The following is a 19,389-nucleotide window of genomic DNA, read 5'->3' on the forward strand; positions in this document are numbered from 1 at the left end:
TCTCTATAGATGATTCCCCCCTTTGCATGAGATTCTTACACTTTAGATGCCGACTGCATCCAGCTCTAGCTCTGGAAGGACAGACCGAGGGCTACGGAACACGCTGACAGTCTCCACAGCATCTCCCCGGGGAGCTAAACGCCATCTGAACCGGCCGGGTGGCCCGACGCAGCTCGCTCCACCAGCCCCCTTACCTCCTAGGAAGAAAGGGTCTCGCTCCTGCGGAGGGGGTGGGGTCCTCCACGGGTCCTGCAGGGGAAGCCGCGGGGGCTGGCTGAAACTGTTAGGAACGGGGCCAGGCGTGTGCTGCGGGAACTCTGGAGGGCCCTAAAGAGCAGCAGGAAAACAGGACGAAAGGCAGGAAAATAAAAGGCAGTTCTCAGAAAGGCAGGCATGCTTCTAAGTTCTCCTCTGAAAGCATCAAGTAACTTCCACACACACACACAGATATGCATATACATATATATATATATATATATATATACGTAAAACTTCATGTTTCAAATAGGTGACTCAGCCGTAATGAAACATACCAAACGAAACATAAAAATACCAAAATGAAACATAAACATTCAATGTTTTAATGGCACTACTGAACAAAAACCATTATTATTTTTCAGCTTTATTGAAATCCACGCACTCAATGACCCTGCCCATTAATCCAAGACTGAGTGTCTGCTCTGGACATTACTGACATTTATCTTCTCGAACGTGCTCTTCTTTGTGCCTTTTTAACTCAACCATAAGCCACAGCTATGAAGCTGCTTTACTTCAAAAGAAGAAAAAGAAAGGGTGCACCATCACAAAAATCAGCATCTCTGATGAAACAGGAAAATATGAAATGTTTAAGGAACGCCTTACTATAAAAGATAATACAGGTGCCACTGGATAAAAAATTTTGAACCCTTATAGATTACGATTTTTCAATAACTGCATGTTACTAGAGCTCTACACATTAAAAGCACTTCATTTTTCAGGCAATATTTTATAATAACTTTAAATGGGGTATAACCTATAAAAATTCTGAATCACTATGTTGGACACTTGAAACCAATGTAATATTGTAAATCAACCATTCCTCAATTTTTTCAAAAATTACCTCATTTTTCAGTTGGCCTTTCAAGTATCTGTGGAAATTTTCCAAATGCATTTACCTAAGAATGCTTCACAATTTTTTTCATTTCTTTATCAAGAATTAATTACACATACTGTATCATCAAAATAATTTTCATTTAATATCTCATTCTTTGAAATATTTCTCAACTTTAAAAGTAATCACACTTTCTCATAATCTTAATCTTCTAATGACTTTGCTGTCACTTAATTACTGTAATACAATCGGCTGTTCTCTCTAAACATGACGTCACATTATAACATTGAAAATGCTTTTGCAAACTACATTTATCTTCCTTCTCTCTTTAAAGGTCTGCTCTGTCCACAGCATTATAAAAATAATGCAAAACGAACACTAGGATAAACACTACAAACTCATAAGACCACTGGATGCACGACCCCAATGAAACGGAATTTAATCACAGATACGGCCATCTTCATAAAACACCCACGGTACTGAAACGAGTGGAACACAAAGTTCCAAGGCTTAAATTCTTAGAGCCTTTGTCTATTAGTTTAGGTGAAATCATGGATAGTCTCACCTCATCCAGGTTTGACCTTTGACATTAGGCAATGTCACGTCTCCCTCTAGATGAAGGCATCAATTAAGATATAGCTAAAGTATTCCCATCATGGCGCAGGGGAAATGAAGTCAACTACTATCCATGAGGATGCAGGTTTGATCGTGGGTCGGGGATCCGGTGTTGCTGTGAACTGTGGTACAGGTCGCAGACACAGCTTGGATCCTGAGCTGCTGTGGCTCTGGTGTATGTAGGCCGGCAGCTGTAGCTCCAATTCGATCCCTAGCCTGGGAACTTCCATATGCTGCAGCCCTAAAAAGACCAAAAAAAAAAAAAAAGTTTAAACCCATTTTCTTAGAGTGGCCCAGAAAATAAAATTTAAGATTGTCTGCCCTCTGGTTTGTGGCAAGGTCTGACTGGTCACGCTGCCTCCAATCCCATGCCGTTTACCCAAGTCAGCAGCGCTTACCTAGGTAAAACCCATCCCAGTCATACAGTGGCTTCCTTATGCTGTTCTGATGCATACCTGACTGTCCCTCTACCTGACTGTCCCTCTTCTGGAGGAGGGAGTATCAAGAAAGAGTTTCGAATAGACAAATACAGAAGGAAAACGTTAAGATTCATCAACAACCTCCGAGCCTCAACCAAGCTACCGGACGTAAATGGTAAAAGACGTTACTGAAATGCAGAATCTCTTAAAAATGAAACGTATGTATTTTTCATGAGGTTTTAACTTACAAAGAGCAAAGTCGTATTATATTAACACCCACCTGAAGACAAGTAAAAAACATTTTCAACCATTAAAGTTATCACAGCAAACGGCGGCTCCCTTCACATACCACTTGTGAGCAGATGGCCTGCCTCAGGTTACTGGGGCAGGGTCTGCCTCAACACGGGTCTGTTGACCTAGATCCCAGCCTCGGAATGACACCATGAGAAGCCCCAGAGAGCGGGAGGAATGCCACACCGGGAAGGGACTCAGGTCTGTCCGTGTTCTGAGAATCATGCAGCAAGTGGGAAGAGGTGCGAGCCCAGACCAGCACTTAAGCAGCTTGCAGCCTACAGGTCCGGCTGCTGCTTGGGGCGTGGGGTGGCATCAGGACAGGTCCAGGGCAGGGACAACTGGGGTGGGGCATGTTTGGGAGAACACAGGGGCTGGGACTCGGTGCTTACTTGGTATAGTCACCTGGATTCAGTGTTGGTTCTCTGGCTTCTCTGGCTCGGCTGACAGCCCAGCAGGAGTTAGGTGGGAGACTTGGGGACCAAGTTGGGGAGGGCCCACTGGGAACCAAGGCTCAGGTCTGGGCTGTAATTCTTTGAACGTACCAGGGATTCTCAGCCTGTGTGTGTGTAAGCCAACGCTCCTGACACACTCCCACCATACAAGTGCCTAAGGACTGCAGCGATTTACACAGATTCAAGTAAATAAGCTTGATGAAGCCAACAACCATCTACTCCCGAATAAGACGAATGAGGACCAAAGCAGGACAGCAATGGCTGCAGCGCCTGGGCTCACGCCCCGCACACAGAGCCCTGTGCAAAGCCCTTGACCTCCAGGCTCACGAAGGCACACAGGATGGTGACAGCGCGGGTATGTGTCCTATTTCACAGCCAAGGAAACTCAAGCTCAGGACATGAAATAATTTGCCCAAGGCAGCACCATTCTTTTTTTTTTTTAATCACGGATTTTAATACCCAAGAAAAGTTGAAATGTAGCGGGGGACGTTCAATCATATGATATAAATCTGATCAAAATTACTAAATTTGGGATTTTTCAAACCAAATTTTCCCAACTTAGACATGAAAATGATAGTCTAGAGCCAACACAGAATGTGAATACTGGAAACCACCACGTCACACACAAACTCCCATATTCTACTGATTTCTTTGGGAAACGTTCACTCTGTGCTTCTGTTTCAGCCAAAATCCCTCGGCATGGAAACTTCATTTCCTCCTGCCTCTGCTTCACCCTCATGCCAACAGCGTTTCAGGAAACCCTCAGAGCACCATCTACAGGCAGACCCCAGCGTCCTGCTTCTCTACAGACTGCAGCGTGCTGCTCGGTGAAAAACCTCCATATACTGACTGCAGCAGAATCACTAAATGTCTCCTTTAATCCCAACTGGCCCAGCATCGTCAGTCAGAGTTTTTACCTCTTCCCGGCCAGCTCTTCCTGCTGGCCAGGACACTTTCCAGCCCTGGGGCATCTCTGTTCCCAACCCCCACGGCCCGCCCTCTCCAACCCTGCTAGAGGGTAAGACGCCTCTACCCAGTCCCCCAGGTGACCCCAACAGTGCTCTCCGAGTTCTCACTTCCTTTCTGTCCTCTCCACTTGCACGTACCTGTCTACACAGAATTCTCCGGCACGAACCATGTGCCTGTTGCTAATTACTAGCAGCCATCTATATGGGGCTATTCCATTGAGTCCTTAAGGGCTGTGTTGTATGGACAGACAGCAGAGCGCTCCCCGGGGAAACTTCCCACTAACTCAAGTGTCTCACCAGCTCCAACAAAGGGTAAAGCAAAGCTGCTGCTCGGCTGCTGGGAGCCGCGGCCACACCCCCCCCCCCAGCACAGTGTGGCCCGCTGCCAGCTCCACCCCCCTCCCCTTCTGTCCCGCGTGAGTCCCTGCAGCACCCGCGCGGCTTTCTCGCGTCGACATCTGCAGCGCCGGTGCTAGGAGCAGAGCTGGGCCCACACCGCGGTCCTCCAGAACCGCTGCCTGCACCCGCTCCACGGAGACCAGGCAGCGGCAGACTCTCCGTTCTGCTTCCCTCATTTTGTTCCCATTAAGAAGCTCAGATGAGGCCTTTAACTTGTCTGTCTTGACAAAGACACATGGCTCTCTTCATCGTTTAACACGCGAAGCCTGGTACTCCTGGCCACTCCTGCTCCCAGGCGCACCCCAGCACGCTGGGAGGCCTGTCGTTACTATCAGTTCCGCGACTGCACTGCGGGGCCCCAAGTCTCACCCCACTGAGCGGCTCTGAACAGCAGCGGTCATGTGGCTGCTGCAACAGGGCTCTTGATAACCCTCCAGGAGACAGTTAATTTCAAGTCCTTCCAAAGACAGGTTTCTCATTACAGATAAGGCAAAATCTAAGTGGAAACGCAGACTGGCTTCCCCTCCACGCTAAGTAGAAGGTCTGCTAAATTTTGATTTTTACTTTGCCACAGGCAGAGATGAGGGAAAGCATTCTCTCCTCCACCCCTTCACCCATTTCTAGAAGGACGCAGTTTCTGGGTTGTGAGAATGAACTCAGAGAGAGACTGAAGTGGTTAGTTTTCCAGCTGCCTGATTACTGGGCATATTACTTCTTGGGTCTTAAAGCACTTTCAGATTTCCTGGGAGATCATTTTGAGTATTCCTAACTCCTAAAATATTTGTTGGTATTAAACACTTCGCCTCTTCCCCAAGCCTGCCTTCCTTCTACAAACCATCCGCGTGCTGCTCGGCTGCAGCGGCACCTGCACTGACAGCACAGAAGCCCCGGGAGCGCGTCCTCCTCAGGAACGTCTACCTAGAACTTTACGCCAGAGTCCAGACGACCGTCCATCCTGCTCCAGCGCCGGACCAGACTGCTGGGCGCAGCCAGCGAACCTCTGCGGCCTGGGCCTCCTCCTCTCTAGCAGGAACAGCAGACAGCACCCACCGCATGGGAGAAGCCGTACCCCGGGCACGGTCCTCAGGACGGGGCCCAGCAAAGAGCAAAGCTCGCAGCGCCCGTGGCATCGCTCTGACACGACGCTCCTGCAGACAGCACCCCACACCATACATAGGACACACAGCATCTGACGAGCATGCGAGGGGCGTCTCCTTCCTGTGCCTCACTCCGCGCTCCCACCGGAAGGCCTTCCCGGATCCGGGGCTCCCCAGCCCTGGGCGTTTCCCCGCCTCGGTCTCCCTGAGAGCCTCTCCCACCTCCCCCTGCCCAGCACAGACCCTGATGAACACGTAGGGGCGCGGGAACGGCCTGCAAGCCCGGCCCCGCACCGCATCCAGGACACAGCACAGCAGGCTGAGCACCGGCCGCCGGGGAGCACGCAGACCACAGCGACCGAAAGCGTCAGGAAGGTGGGAAAGGCAGGGGGCTGGGAGGGTCCCGGCTGGGCCATCGACTCCCGGGGCTCCTGAGCGGCACGCGCTCGGAGCCCAGCCAGTGCAGCGGGACCAAACGGAAGCTAATCCTCTCACTGAGCGGCAGGGGAGGAAGTGAACCTCTAGGCCAACGATGCAGCAGCGCTGGAGCAGGGCGATTCTGGTGGGCAGCTGGCAGGGCCTCCCCCAGCATGTCTTGGCTGCAGACCTGACTGGAGAAGCAGGCACTTGGAAGGCGTGACAATCGTGAAACCACAAGGAGAGCTGCCAGCCGATATGGCCAAGTTCTGGCAAACAGCATGTGAGCAGCAGCCTAGACCTGGTCGAGGAAAGACAACCTCCCCACCTGCCAGTGGACAGAGGCCCCTGAGGGCCAGAAGAAGGTGCCCAGAGGCGGATGTGAGTGAGAAATGAACTTCGCGGTGCTGAGCCACAGGCTGAGGGCTGTCAGTCAGTCCACTGCAGCCAACGCCCCCATGCTGGAGGCCCTGGGGCATCGCCGGGTCCTCGTCATTGCAACACATGCCCCAGAAGCTACAAATGCCATCCTGGCAGATGGCAGCTGCTTGGCCAAGGACTGTGCGACATGGCCACACCGTCTGCCCTCCACCCCAGGATGGACAAGCCTAAGTAGGACTTAAGCTCCAGAGCCCTACCCCCAGGGACCAGGCCAGGGCCTCTCAGCCCTGCTCCACCACCCTCTTCCTCCACCCTCTGCCCTTACCTAGGCCCCGGGCACCTCAAATGCCCCTCTCCCGCTCTGCGGCCACCAACCTAAGGCTCAGCCCACACGACTGCTGCTGTGAACACTGCAGAGAGCTCCTCCACTGTCTCGCTCCACCCGGGAAGCAACCCTACAAGGCAGGTGCTCTGCTCACAAAAGCCCTTTTGAGCATTTAAACAGCCTGCACAATATATGAGGAGAGAAAGCCCCAGAGCCCGGGCACCACCCCAGGTCACTATGTCGGGAGCACGGATACCTATCCACTTCGCCATCCGCTGCTTGCTACCAACAGTAAGTGGTAAAGACTTACCTGACACCCCTCTTCTCTTTGTTTCATAATCACGCCAGTATGTGTAACCGTGTGAGTGTGGGTACTTCAATCTCACGAAAAACAGCAAGTACTAAAACAGGTCCAAAGTCAGACATCCACGGAAATTCCATGGCTGGCTTGAATGGGTAAAGAAATTAGCAGTTCTTATCTGATCAAGCTCTGCGATTGATAAAGCAAGTAGGACTAGAGATGGGATCCACAGCTGGGAAAGAAAGAGCTGACTCAAGCTGAGTAAACAAGGACATTTCTGCCTTTAGAAGTTGGCTCAATAGACTAAAGAATGGAAAAAGTGGGGTTTTGTGGGCTTCACCTTGAAACAAAGTGACACTGGCAAGGTGTGGTATCCTGTGATAGCCAGGTGCAGGACAGCAGGGGCCAGGTAAGACCAAAGCAGATCACATGCAGGCCCCAAAGAGGCTGAAAGCCACCCCGAGGTGTGAAGATGAGGAAGCCCAACTGGGAAAGAGACAGCATTATTGATAAGTGCATCCAATCAAACCAGGAAGAAGCCCGCTTCCAAGACGCCAAATGCCTGCCTAAGAGCCAGGTGGCAGAAGGGTAGAAAAAGGGAGCAGCTGATACAAGGTACTGCTCAGGAAGTACGACACAGCTAATGCATGAACCAAACGCTGTCACAACAGTTCTCTGGAGATGCCAGACCATGCTGACATAAGGGAGAAGCCATCTGGGAAAACATGCAGGCCCCTAACTGCCTCCATGTGCCTCGGCGGATAGCAGAACTTGAGAGCCTGGACACGTGAGCAAAAGTAAACATTCTCATCTTTAAGGTCCGAAATAAAAGCTGCTCGCTGCCCACTATTGGTATGGCTCATGAAACAAAAAGCTAACACGTAGCAGGTTCCACTGAGCTCACAACACCACTTTTCCTCGCTGTTTTCTGTTCTGTTTTGAAGACAGATTCACTTTCTCAGGAGTTACACAACTTAAATTCTGCCCATAAGTTTTAGCCACGTGGAAAAGACTACTAACTGCTTACCCAGTATAAATTCTCACGTATTCCTTCGTAATAGAAGGACACCGCCACTGTGCCCAGCTCAAAGACTTGATGAGGCGGGTGGCCAGGGGACTACAAGACCAGCTGGCGCTGCGGGATGGGGCCTCAAGGAGGCTCATCAGGGGCTGCCTCTCGGGGTGGCCCCACTCGTCTTTCAGCCCGGAGCTTGGAAAGGAGAAGAGAGAAGATCTCTGGTAACGTCACAGAACTGCCCACCCACCCAGAAGAACTTTCTCCTTGTGCAAACAATGCAACACTTGTTTTTTAACGTCACTACTCACCGAGTTTTCTGTTACACGCAGCCTCATTCATATCCTGACAAACCAAGTACAAACCCTATCTTTCACACATACAGCACCAAGAAACTGGTATAACCAGTAACTTTTCCTTTAAAGGAAAAGAATTTCCTTTAAAGGGTAAAGAATCTCAAGTTTCGGGGTTCCTGCTGTGGCTCGACGAGATCCGCAGCATCTCTGCAGCCCCGGATACAGGTTCGACCCCAGGTTCCACACCGTGGGTTAAGGATCCGGTGTTGCCGCAGCTGCAGCACAGGTCACAAGTACAGCTCGGATCTGATCCCTGACCTGGGAACTCCACACACCACAGAGTGGCCAAAAAAGAAAGAAAGAAAGAAAGAAGCTCAGGTTTACGAAGTTTAAATGACTCATCCAAAGTCACACTGTCGCTAAGTAACTCAAACAGGAACCCACATTTTCAGACTCCGGCATTATAAAGTGCTCCTCTGCCCTCACACACCGCTTCCGCTGTGGCCGATGTGTGCCCGAGTGACGCCAAGGAAACGACGGTTCCCAAGGCTGGTGCTGACCACCTAAGAAGTTCTCCTGATGTGATCATTCATTTAATAACATCTATCATTTCATGAATAGAAAGGATAATAAATGACCAATTTCTCCAGCAGATGCAGAATTATTTTAAGACTGTTAGTGAGTTGTAAAGACTTCACTTAAGAGAATTTTTAGTACTAATGTAATTTTATCTTTTGAAAGAAAAGACGACCTTAATCCTTTCAAACAATTGCTCCATTTTGCTCTTCTTTGTATCCCTTAAAAGTCCAAGGTAAGAAATTATCATTTTCCCTCATATAATTCTTAAACAAATTGCACTTTCACTTTTCTGCATCTCTTGTTAATTACATGATGTTATCTACCTTAATCCTATTCAGGAAGAACTGATAACTTCAGTTACAAAAAAAAAAAAAAAAGACGAAACTTTGCATAAATTGCTTAGCACAAAGTTAATCGTATAATGCGAAGAAGAAAGAGGCTCTAACAGCTATTATGTGACTTATCAGCTTCCCTGAAAGGGTCAGTTGGTATATTTTAATAAGACTAATTGAATACCTTAACAATGTCATTGAAACTTCATGAATCTTTCAATAAATTACTGCCTTCTGCGACAACATGTTTTCATTTATTAATCTTACTTAAAATGCAAAGAACTACATAAGAAACCAAAAGCAATAAAGAATGCCTCTGACTTAATTCTGATTAAATGAGTTAAATGCAAAGAATTAAGAACACTAGTGACCCCTTGACATAATTAAAATTATAGCCCTCTGTCACCATGTTAATCCTCTTATTTCAGTATCTTCCACAGACTTCTTTCAGGCTATGCCTTGTTTAAATACCTACATTCGTCTTCCTAGAAGGTGCTGTACATTGAGAGACGCGTACTGAACGTTCCCAAGCACCACATACCCAGCAGCAGGCATGAGGTTTCACCTGGGGGCGGGGTGGGGGGGGGCGAGGGGTGATACCACATAAACTTAAATACTGGGCACTCCCAGTTACAATACTGTTATTTTAGTACAAAATACTGCTTCTGATGAACCGACTCAAGAGTGTTCATTTACATTTTTTCATAAAATGAAAAGCCCCTTTTATTCCGACACCTCCCCCCTCAACAACCCCCCCCCTCATGACTGGCCCTGCGAGAGTAAACATCTCCACCCCAGAACTACTGGCAGCACAATCTCACGCAGCCACGACTCGGCTTCTACCGGATCCCTCATTTCTACCCAGTCTACTGAGGGGGTTTCACTATTGAGAGAGAGGGGGAGAAGGTTCAGCATGTTTAGGAGACTCAGAGTGCGTGGTTCCAATCCTACCTCCGACACCCACTCATGTGCTCTTGAGCCACTGAATCTGTGCAAGACTCGGTTTCCCTGTTCAGAAAGTGGAGAAAAGGATACCTCCGTAGGGCTGCTGAACACAAGCTCTGAGCAAAATCGGGAATGCTGTAATCACTCAATAATCTTCATTTCCCACTGATCATCAAGAGTCTATGCTCTAGGAAGACTGTGTTTCCTCATTGGAAAAGGGCAAGGCAGCAGCATCGGCTCCACGGACCAAAAGCACAGTCTGTTTAGAAACTCACACCTGCATGCATCTACCACAGGACCCACAATCCCCCTCCCAACTGTGTCCACACAAAAACCTACACACAACTGTTTACAGCAACTTCACTCACAACAGTCAAAGACTAGAAAGAATCCAAATGTCCAAATGGTGCTGGTGGAGAAAGCGCACAATGGAGGAATGCTGACCAATAAGCAAGGCCAAACTACTGACAGGTGCAACAAAAGGGGTGATTGAGTATCAACTGCACTGCACCGAGCAAGAGGCCAGACTCAAAAGAAAGCAGGTCACGTGATTCCCTTTACGCGCCACCATTTTAGGAAAGAAAACAGATCAGTCGTTGCCAGGCGCTGGGGTGGGGTGAGGGGCTGCCTACAAAGGGTACCCATGAAGAAGCACTACTTTTGGGGAGATAGAACTGTTCTTTATCTTAATTGTGGCAATTACGCAACTGTATGCATTTGTTAAAACTCAAGAGACTTGTTAAAAGGACTAAATTTTAAAAATTAAAAGAATTCCAATCTTTTGGAAGAAGTACTTCCAGGTACATTAAAAGTGGCACAGGGCCCCTTTCAAAGTTTATCTAAAGAGAACTATGGGTCGTCAAAGACTTCTGGAAAACTCAGCATTCTAAAAAAAATTTTGGTGGGCTTTGCAGGACACATCAATAGAAACAGAAGAGAAAAAAAAAAAAAAAGGAAAAGAAATAGAAGAGAGATTTTCCTAGCATAGGAGTTCTAAGACCTGGAAACTTAGTGTTATTGCCAACATTTCAATGGCTGAATTATTAAACTGCATATTTTACAATGTGATTTAATGGCTCGATTTTCTGACTTCAGTGTGTACTCCCTGGCCTCGGAGACACGGATGTGGGCTCCAACCCACCCGACCCCCCGCCCAGCACACAACGTGTGCTGACAGGACGTAAAGTCAAGTCAACAGGGCACTGAATTTCATAACCACCATATTTAATAGCTGTTACCACAGTGCTTAGCTGCTCCTGCTCCTGCTGCAGATGGGAATTCACTGATATGATTAAATTTGATGGTATGATAATGTATGGTAATCATGATTAATCAAAACCCACTAGCAAATGGAGGATGTTGGGGATTATGTCACCTGCATTTTAAACTGCATTCTCTTCCCGCAAGCCTGACAATATCTGACAGCGGGAAGAATCTCCTCCCTGCTACTACTCATAGATCTGATAAGAAAAAATGTCCATCATTCCTGTACTATCGTAAGTGCTAATAATTACAAGGCAAGCTGTAAGAACAGTAAGGGTTCAAAAGAAAGACTCCATTTTCCTAGATGGAATAAAGTCTGGATTCACATCTGCAAGGGCTATAATCAGAAAGAAAATGTAATTTGATGCAGCAGTCTCATCAAACATGATTTGCATGAAATGCCGTATAAAATACATCCAGGAAGTGTCAATCACCACCACCTGATACCGTGCACCCCTTACGCGGAAACCGAACGCAGTGAGACCTACCTGTGAGATGCGCGAACTACACAGTCAACACAATGGAAATCTCATGTATTAGATCTGCCTAGTAACGTAATCACTAGGAAGACAAATTTAAACCTAAGTACCATAGTCTTTTCTTAACATGATTTTTTAGTTTTAATTTAAACAAAGATCACTAGGAAGTTATTCAGCAGCCAAATTAATATTCAGCTGGCTACCCTGAAATACCAGCATTTGTCAGACACATCAATGCAAAATAAATGACTAAATAGGTTGTAAAACACCCTAACCCTAAGCTGAGAAGCTTTATAACGTGAGTCACCTGGAATTGATCTGTACGCTTCCCTGAAGACAAATTTGGGGAGCAAAACCTCAAAGTAACACTTTTCTCTTTTTTTGCTTTTTAGAGCCATACGTGTGGCACATGGAAGTTCGCAGACTAGGGGTCGAATCAGAGCTCAGCTGCTGGCCTACACCACAGCAACATGGGATCTGAGCCACATCTGCAACCTACACCACAGCACATGGCAACACTGGATACTTAACCCTCTGAGCAAGGCCAGGGATCAAAACCGAATCCTCGTGGTTACCAATCAGGTTCGTTAACCACTGAGCCACAACGGGAACTCCTAAAATACTACTGATCAACATTTCAGTGTTACTTTTTAAAGTGGGCAAACTTTAAAAACAACAAACATCTCTTTAAGAACAAATACGTAACTGGAAAAAATACTTATGGATAAGGAAAGGCCTTAAAACGTCATGTTAATGACAAAGCATCAGGAACAGCCTGTGTGGGCAGAGAAACCCATCAGACTAATGTGTAAAACAAAGAACACGGAACTGAAGACAGAATCCAGACAGACACAAAAACAGATGCTTACATGCAGAAAGGTAAACCACTCTCCCCACCCCGACTCCCTTGCAAAAAGAAAACAAGAAAGAACACCGCAATTGGCCTGTGAAGCCACATGCAAAGGCCTGACGTGAACAGAGAGGCTGCCCAAGTGGACTGGGGGACAGCAGGTGGCTAGATGGCAGATGGACAGAATACAAGGAGCAGAAACGCAGGAGGCATGGACAGTCACTCAGATGCTACCCTGAACTCTTAGGTCACATTTTTAACCCTTCCGTGACACTCCGCTCTCCAGTACTCACTACTTCTAAGATACAGCTTACATTTAGCAGATTAATAATCTGATAAGTATGAAAAAGATTCCTTCTCTAATATGCTACCCATTGAGATACATTTGTATTTTGGGGGAAAAAAAAAAAAGATTCATAACTCTGATTTGAAAAAATAAAGTAGTCCTGGAAATAAAAGTTTATGTGAGAAGAAAGCACTTATTTGGCTGTATTTGTAACTAAAATTAAATACATGAATCTAATTTTTAGACAGAAACCTAAATTATAAAGCACTTCACTAAATTCCATAAATGAAGGAATAAAGGGAAAAATCCCATCTGGATGCAAAAGACTAACATGACAAGAGAAGTGCCAGCTGAATGCTAAGAGCTTAAGCAGTATTTTCTAAAACCATCAAAAATATGGAATTCTTCTCTTATGATAATTATTACTTTGACATTCAAATCTTTGTTTTGGAAGCTATTCAATTCTCTAGATAAGATTCACTAACAGGAAATACAAATATTAGTATTGTTACATTAAGCACAGCCTGGAATACCACATTTTGGCCTAAGATTTGAATTTTAAGGTTTCCCACTATTGGGATAGGAAGGACTATCTTAGCATTAATACCCACTTATCTTAATTCTTTAAAATTTGGAAATCTAATGGTATTTCTGTCTCATGTCTGCCTTTTTTCTCTTTATTCAGCTGAATTCTTGTACAATTAAATGTGGATGATGCAGTCCTACTATGCAAATTCAAGTATGTGTCCTTGAAAACAACAAAAAGTAACAAATTAAAGAATATGCACCCCTTCTCTCCACTTAACTTTATGTAGGTGCCACTGGATAGAGGATGGCTGGGCCTCTGAACAGACATGCACAGGCCCTACACAACGCGAGGAAGCAGTGTGAAGCTGCCAACAAGAGCACCACCCATCCCAGAAGCAATGGGAACTCATTAAAGGGGCTCAGGCTGGGGAAAGACGGGGTCAAAATGAACCTCAATTTGCTCAACAGATTTCTGTAATTCAATTCTTTCTGTGTGCCAAGGAAGCACACAGATTTGAAGAGACCCTATGATGAAACTGAAGTTAGGTTTCCTAACAAATAGTGTGCGTGTGTGTGCGTGTGTGTGTGTGTGCGCGCGCGCGCGCGCATGCACGCAGTGATTTTTGCAAAGCATGGAGTTCCCATCGTGACGCAGTGGAAACGAATCCGACTACAAACTACGAGGTTGCGGGTTCAATCCCTGGCCTTGCTCAGTGGGTTAAGGATCCGGCATTGCCGTGAGCTGGGTGTAAGTCGTAGACGTGGCTCGGATCCCGCATTGCTGTGGCTGTGATGCAGGTGGGCAGCTGTACCTCCAATTCGACCCCTAGCCTGGGAACCTCCATATGCCGCAGCTGCAGCCCTAAAAAGCAAAAAAGAAAAAACAAAAAAACCCCTGACTTAACTCCCCCATTGAAACGTCCCAAGAAAGAGCCTGCTCCTTAGCCTGGGAACTTCCGTATGCCGCAGGTGTGGCCCTAAAAAGACAAAAATAAATAAATAAATAAATAAATAAGTGTGTGTGTGTGTGTGTACATATAAATACATATAGATATAGCATAAATAAAACAAGAGATGGCCTAGAGTTGTCTCCCCAACAATATTTTGATGAACCGTTAAAAACCTAACACCTCTACTGTAGTTTTTAGAAAACAGACTCCACATCTGACTGTTCTCTCCAAGGGAGACTGATCACAGCAAGCAGAGCTCCACGTTTTCAAGACCACACGTTCACTGCAACTTCAGCTCTTAAGCACTTGGGGCTTAATGAAAGATACATACTAAACAGCAGTAAATATTGCTCAAATTTTATCATATACATGAGTAATTTCCTGCCCAACTGTGTCCCATCACCCACACACACATATGCTTGTCCTAGTATCAGTTATAATCATACTTGTACAACTGAAAATCAGTAGATGAAAATGATTATTCCAACTTTACATTTACATACAACATTGCTATATGATTTTCTTCAACTACAACTGTCTTTCCACATCAAAATTTACCCCTACATTGCAAATAAAACATAAAAACAGGTCCAGTAATGATTCTAACACAGAAGCTCACACTCCTGAATATAGCAAAAAATGCTTAAAATGTCAATGCTTTCAATAACTAGAAATTCAACTACTTTAATAAAAGGAATATATTTAATGACTAAAAACATAATTGCTTATTCTTAGGTAATGCAATTAATAAATCTTAGCTATTTAGACAAGTGCTTTAAATAGGGAATTGTACTCAAAAAATATCACCTAATTTTTAAAAATAACTAGTTTTTACAAGTTAGCTAATATAAAGGCATGAAACCAGTTAAGAATGACTTTTAGAAACCATCTCATAATCCATAAATAATGGCTACAAATCAAGGAAGCTTCTAAAAAAGTCTGAACTTTAAATCCAATATTGAAGCTATTTCTGTATGGCCATCTGACTACCCAGCTAAGATGCCACACATGAATAGGTTACCTACTAATGCATCAAAGCTGCAGTCAAAGAGGTCATTTAGATATTTCCTGGACATCAGATCGTTCAGGCTCAAGCAAACGGCATCTGTTTTACAAACTATATAAAAATATTATGGTCTGGTCCTTTTCCTCTCAACTCATTCTTCAAAAGAATATGCTCTCACTGATTTAATAAAACTATAAACTACGAATCGACCCAAAAACTGAAATAAAATAAAATTATTTAAATAGATACAACTATTTAATGGACATTTTTCTTCTGGCTAAAACATGTTAGAAGAATGGATAAAATTACAGAAAGTGCAGGAAAAGAGTTGTTGTTTTCTTTTAAGGATTTATTTTTTAAAAACCCTCCATTTTGAAATCAAAACCAATGGCTCATGAAGGCTGGTAAGGATTTTTTTTAAAAAAACAAGTAGACATCTCACTATTATTCCCCAAAATTTCACACATACCCACACATACGAAAAACGCACATGTACACCCGAAACATACACACAATACAGCAAAGCTCTTTCTCACTTAACATACGGCAATAAAAAAATCAAAATTCATATTCTTTAAGACGAAAGGCATTCTACTGTTGATCCTGATTCAACAACTTTACAGTAAACAAAATTAATTCCATTCTCAAAAATCCATTGACCTTAAGCTTTTCACAAACATCTTCCACTGCAAAAATTACTGTCAATATTTACAAATCCTTAAACTTCTATTTGGCCGGCCCCCCGTATTTGCTGTATTACTATCTCCTGCTCAATGTATGCTCTTCCCATTGTGCAGAAGGAGCAGCTGCTACTCACGGGGAATCTCTGGGGCCCCACGGCAGGTCTCGGCTGACTCGGGACGGGCAGCAAGGGCACTGCAAAGAAAACACCTCCATTACAAACACGTTTTACCCCACGGCTCAGCCCACCAGGAGGGGAATACAATATATGAGGCTGCGTATCAACGACGCATTATGTGTACAGCACACTTAAGAGTCTGGTGCACTTAAGCTATGTGCTGAATATTGTCCCAATCCCATAAGGGAACGAGGGAAGAACGTCTGTCTTCAGGAGACAGCAGCACAAGCAGAAGCTTCCATTTCAACAGTGAATTCGTACTCAGAATTGAAATCCTGTGCCACGGAAGAAGGCACTGTTCCTCTACCCAAAAGCCCACTTCGTGCCCCATGTCCGTGTCTAGGTTCCCAGGCCCTCTAATCCCAGGGCTACTCCCCAACTCCAGTCAAGAACAAATTTAAACGGGAGCCCTCTCACACCACGGCAGAGAGAGAAGGAAGGAGGAAGCGAGGGCAGAGAGGAGAACAGGCCGCCCAGGTGCCGTGACAAAGACTCACCTACCCCACAGCCTGCCTCGCTGAGACGTGCTGCTTATCTTTGTTTTGTGTTTAAACTAGGAGAACTCCCACCAACGTACCAGAAAATTCACAAGGAATCAAAACAGTTCTAAAACAGACATTTCCTAACAGGGAAGAAGCCAGGTGCTAGTTTTACATCCTGGGGCCAAATCAAATATACTTAAGCTATTAAAAATGTGTGCCTTGGAGTTCCCGTCGTGGCGCAGTGGTTAATGAATCTGACTGGGAACCATGAGGGTGCGGGTTCGGTCCCTGCCCTTGCTCACTGGGTTAACGATCCGGCGTTGCCGTGAGCTGCGGTGTAGGTTGCAGACGCGGCTCGGATCCCACGTTGCTGTGGCTCTGGCGTAGGCCGGTGGCTACAGCTCCGATTCAACCCCTAGCCTGGGAACCTCCACATGCCGAGGGAGCGGCCCAAGAAATAGCAACAACAACAACAACAACAACAAAAAAGACAAAAAAAAAAAAAAACTGTGTGCCTTATACTGAGTTTGATTTGGGGGTGAAAAAAACAAATCACCACTTAAGCGGTGACCACTACACGGCAGTAGGCTCTTTCATTAAAATGTTCTGCTGATGCATCCAGTAAGAGCTCAGATGGTCAGGTTATGGTATGGCACATTTCTCATCTTAAAAGTTTCTGGTAAATGAGAAATACAGAAGGAGCCTCTTGTGGTGCAGAAGGTTAAAGATCTGCATTGTCACTACAGTGGCTTGAGCTGCTGCCGTGGCATGGGTAATCCCTGGTCCGGGAACTTCTGCAGGCCTCGGACATGGCCCCCCCCCAAAAAAAAATTGGTAATATGGCTTGAAAGTCAATTAAAATTACTTTAAGAGAAGAGTAATGAGAGCTCCCGCCACGGCACAGTGGGTTAAGAATCGGACTGCAGCCACTTGGGTTGCTGCAGAGGTGTGGGGTTGATCCCCAGCCCAGTGCAGTGGGTTAACAGCTCGGATCCCCCGTTGCTATGGCTCTGGTGTAGGCCAGTGGCTACAGCTCCGATTAGACGCCTAGCCTGGGAACTGCCATATGCCGCAGGAATGGCCCTAGAAAAGGCAAAAAGACTATCTATCTATATATACACACACACATATACATAAAGACTTTTTAGAAATACCTAGATATTCAAGAATATGCACCACTTTTGTGTGTGTGTGTGTGTTTTGTTTTTTTTGTTTTTTTTTTTTTGTCTTTTCTAGGGCCACACCTGCAGCCCATGGAGCTTCCCAGGCTAGGGGTCTAATCAGAGCTGCAACGCCAGATCCAAGCTGAATCTGCGACCTACGCCTCAGCTCACGGCAACGCCGGATCCTTAAGCCACTGAGCAAGGCCAGGGATGGAACCTGCAACCTCATGGCTCCTAGTCTGACTCGTTAACCACGGAGCCACGACGGGAACTCCGTGGCTTTCTGTCTTACTGCACTCATTCACTCAGTGCTGAGTAAGTAAGTGCTCCAAGAGAGAGCGTATACCCAGCAGAGACCCAGCCCACCCCCAGGTCAGTGGTCTCAAGATCCAAAGTGCCTTACAGAGAAGGACCATGGGGCACTAAGGCACCTGGCTTCACGGAGAGAAAACTCAACACCTGGTTCTAAGAGTTTAAATCAAAACTTGTCAGAAATAGGCTGGCAGCTGCAGCTCCGATTCAACCCCTAGCCTGAGAACCTCCTTATGCCACAAGTGCGGCCCTAAAAAGCAAAAAACAAAACAAAACAACAACAACAAAACAAACGAACAAACAAAACCGGTTGTCAGAAAGCTGAGCCTGTAGTTACTGAATCATGCGTGAGTGTCAGGGTGCAAGCGCTGCATTCTGCACCATTTGGCTACTGATTTCAGCAAGGTGCACCGTTTTCATGCCTGGAGGACATCTGGGGTTTCCTTGCAGCATTCCCACTGTGTGCTTCTAACACTGTTTATTTTTATTAAGCTAAAGAAATCTGTGCACCCTATCAACTGCCAGTTTTCTAATCAATTTTAGAAGGAAATACACAATAACAGATGCTGACATCAGTACAATTATTTTGACAAACTGGATTTGCAGGTGCAACCTTGGGAAGCCACTGTGGAAAGGGCTACTTTCAATGAGTTACCCGTCCCCTTCACGCAGTGAGCACTGGTTCATTCATCAAACAGCTGCTGAAGGAGACAGACGCCACCCCGTGCTCCCTGCCAGGGCTGCAGAGATGAGCACAGCAGCCACACTGCCTGCCCTCGTGCGCTCAGAGCCCCGGAACAGGGTGAAGCCAGCAAGGGACTCTAATACGGGGTGGGGACAAGCCAAGAGGCCAGCCAAGGAGGGTCAGCGCCCCACGGGGACCACGCCCACTCTGACCCTGCTGGGGGTGGGAGGCAAGACCCATCTCCTGTATCACCACCAGGACAATGACCCCCGTGGCCAGCCTGCCGCCCTCACTGCCCTCTGCTCCAAGGCCTCAGCACAGAGACGCCAGGCCCTGGCCTTCTCTCCGCCTCCCAAGTCCTTGGTCAGGCCTCTCCCCAGCTTCTGGAACTTCCTAACTGCACCCTGTAGAATTCCAAGTTCACCAGCAGCAGAACCCTGGCCTCAGCCCTTCCCCTTCCTGCTCTCAGGGAAACCGAGTTCTCCCACGCAAAGAAGGCAGCTGTTTCTCACTCAGCCTTCTTACTGCTGGCTCTGGAGGCAGGGTGGGATCCTTCTTGGTCCTCACTGCCATTTCCAACCCCAGATATGGATCTCGTGTC

General features: G+C 46.4%; 1 protein-coding gene across 7 annotated transcripts in view; it reads right to left on the bottom strand.

Annotated features, from left to right (window-relative positions):
* Window positions 1-19,389, bottom strand: part of RBM33 (RNA binding motif protein 33) — a 112,527-nt gene that overhangs the window by 37,366 nt on the left and 55,772 nt on the right. For all 7 annotated transcript variants that reach the window (XM_047763499.1, XM_047763495.1, XM_047763498.1 and 4 more), the window contains 2 exons: window positions 16,105-16,163; window positions 195-327 (listed from right to left, as the gene is read on the bottom strand). In XM_047763499.1, the coding sequence (XP_047619455.1) occupies window positions 195-327; window positions 16,105-16,163 (192 nt within the window). The remainder of the gene's footprint in view (window positions 1-194; window positions 328-16,104; window positions 16,164-19,389) is intronic.

This window comes from Phacochoerus africanus, chromosome 16 (genome assembly GCF_016906955.1).
Source record: "Phacochoerus africanus isolate WHEZ1 chromosome 16, ROS_Pafr_v1, whole genome shotgun sequence".
NCBI classification, from domain to species: domain Eukaryota; kingdom Metazoa; phylum Chordata; class Mammalia; order Artiodactyla; family Suidae; genus Phacochoerus; species Phacochoerus africanus.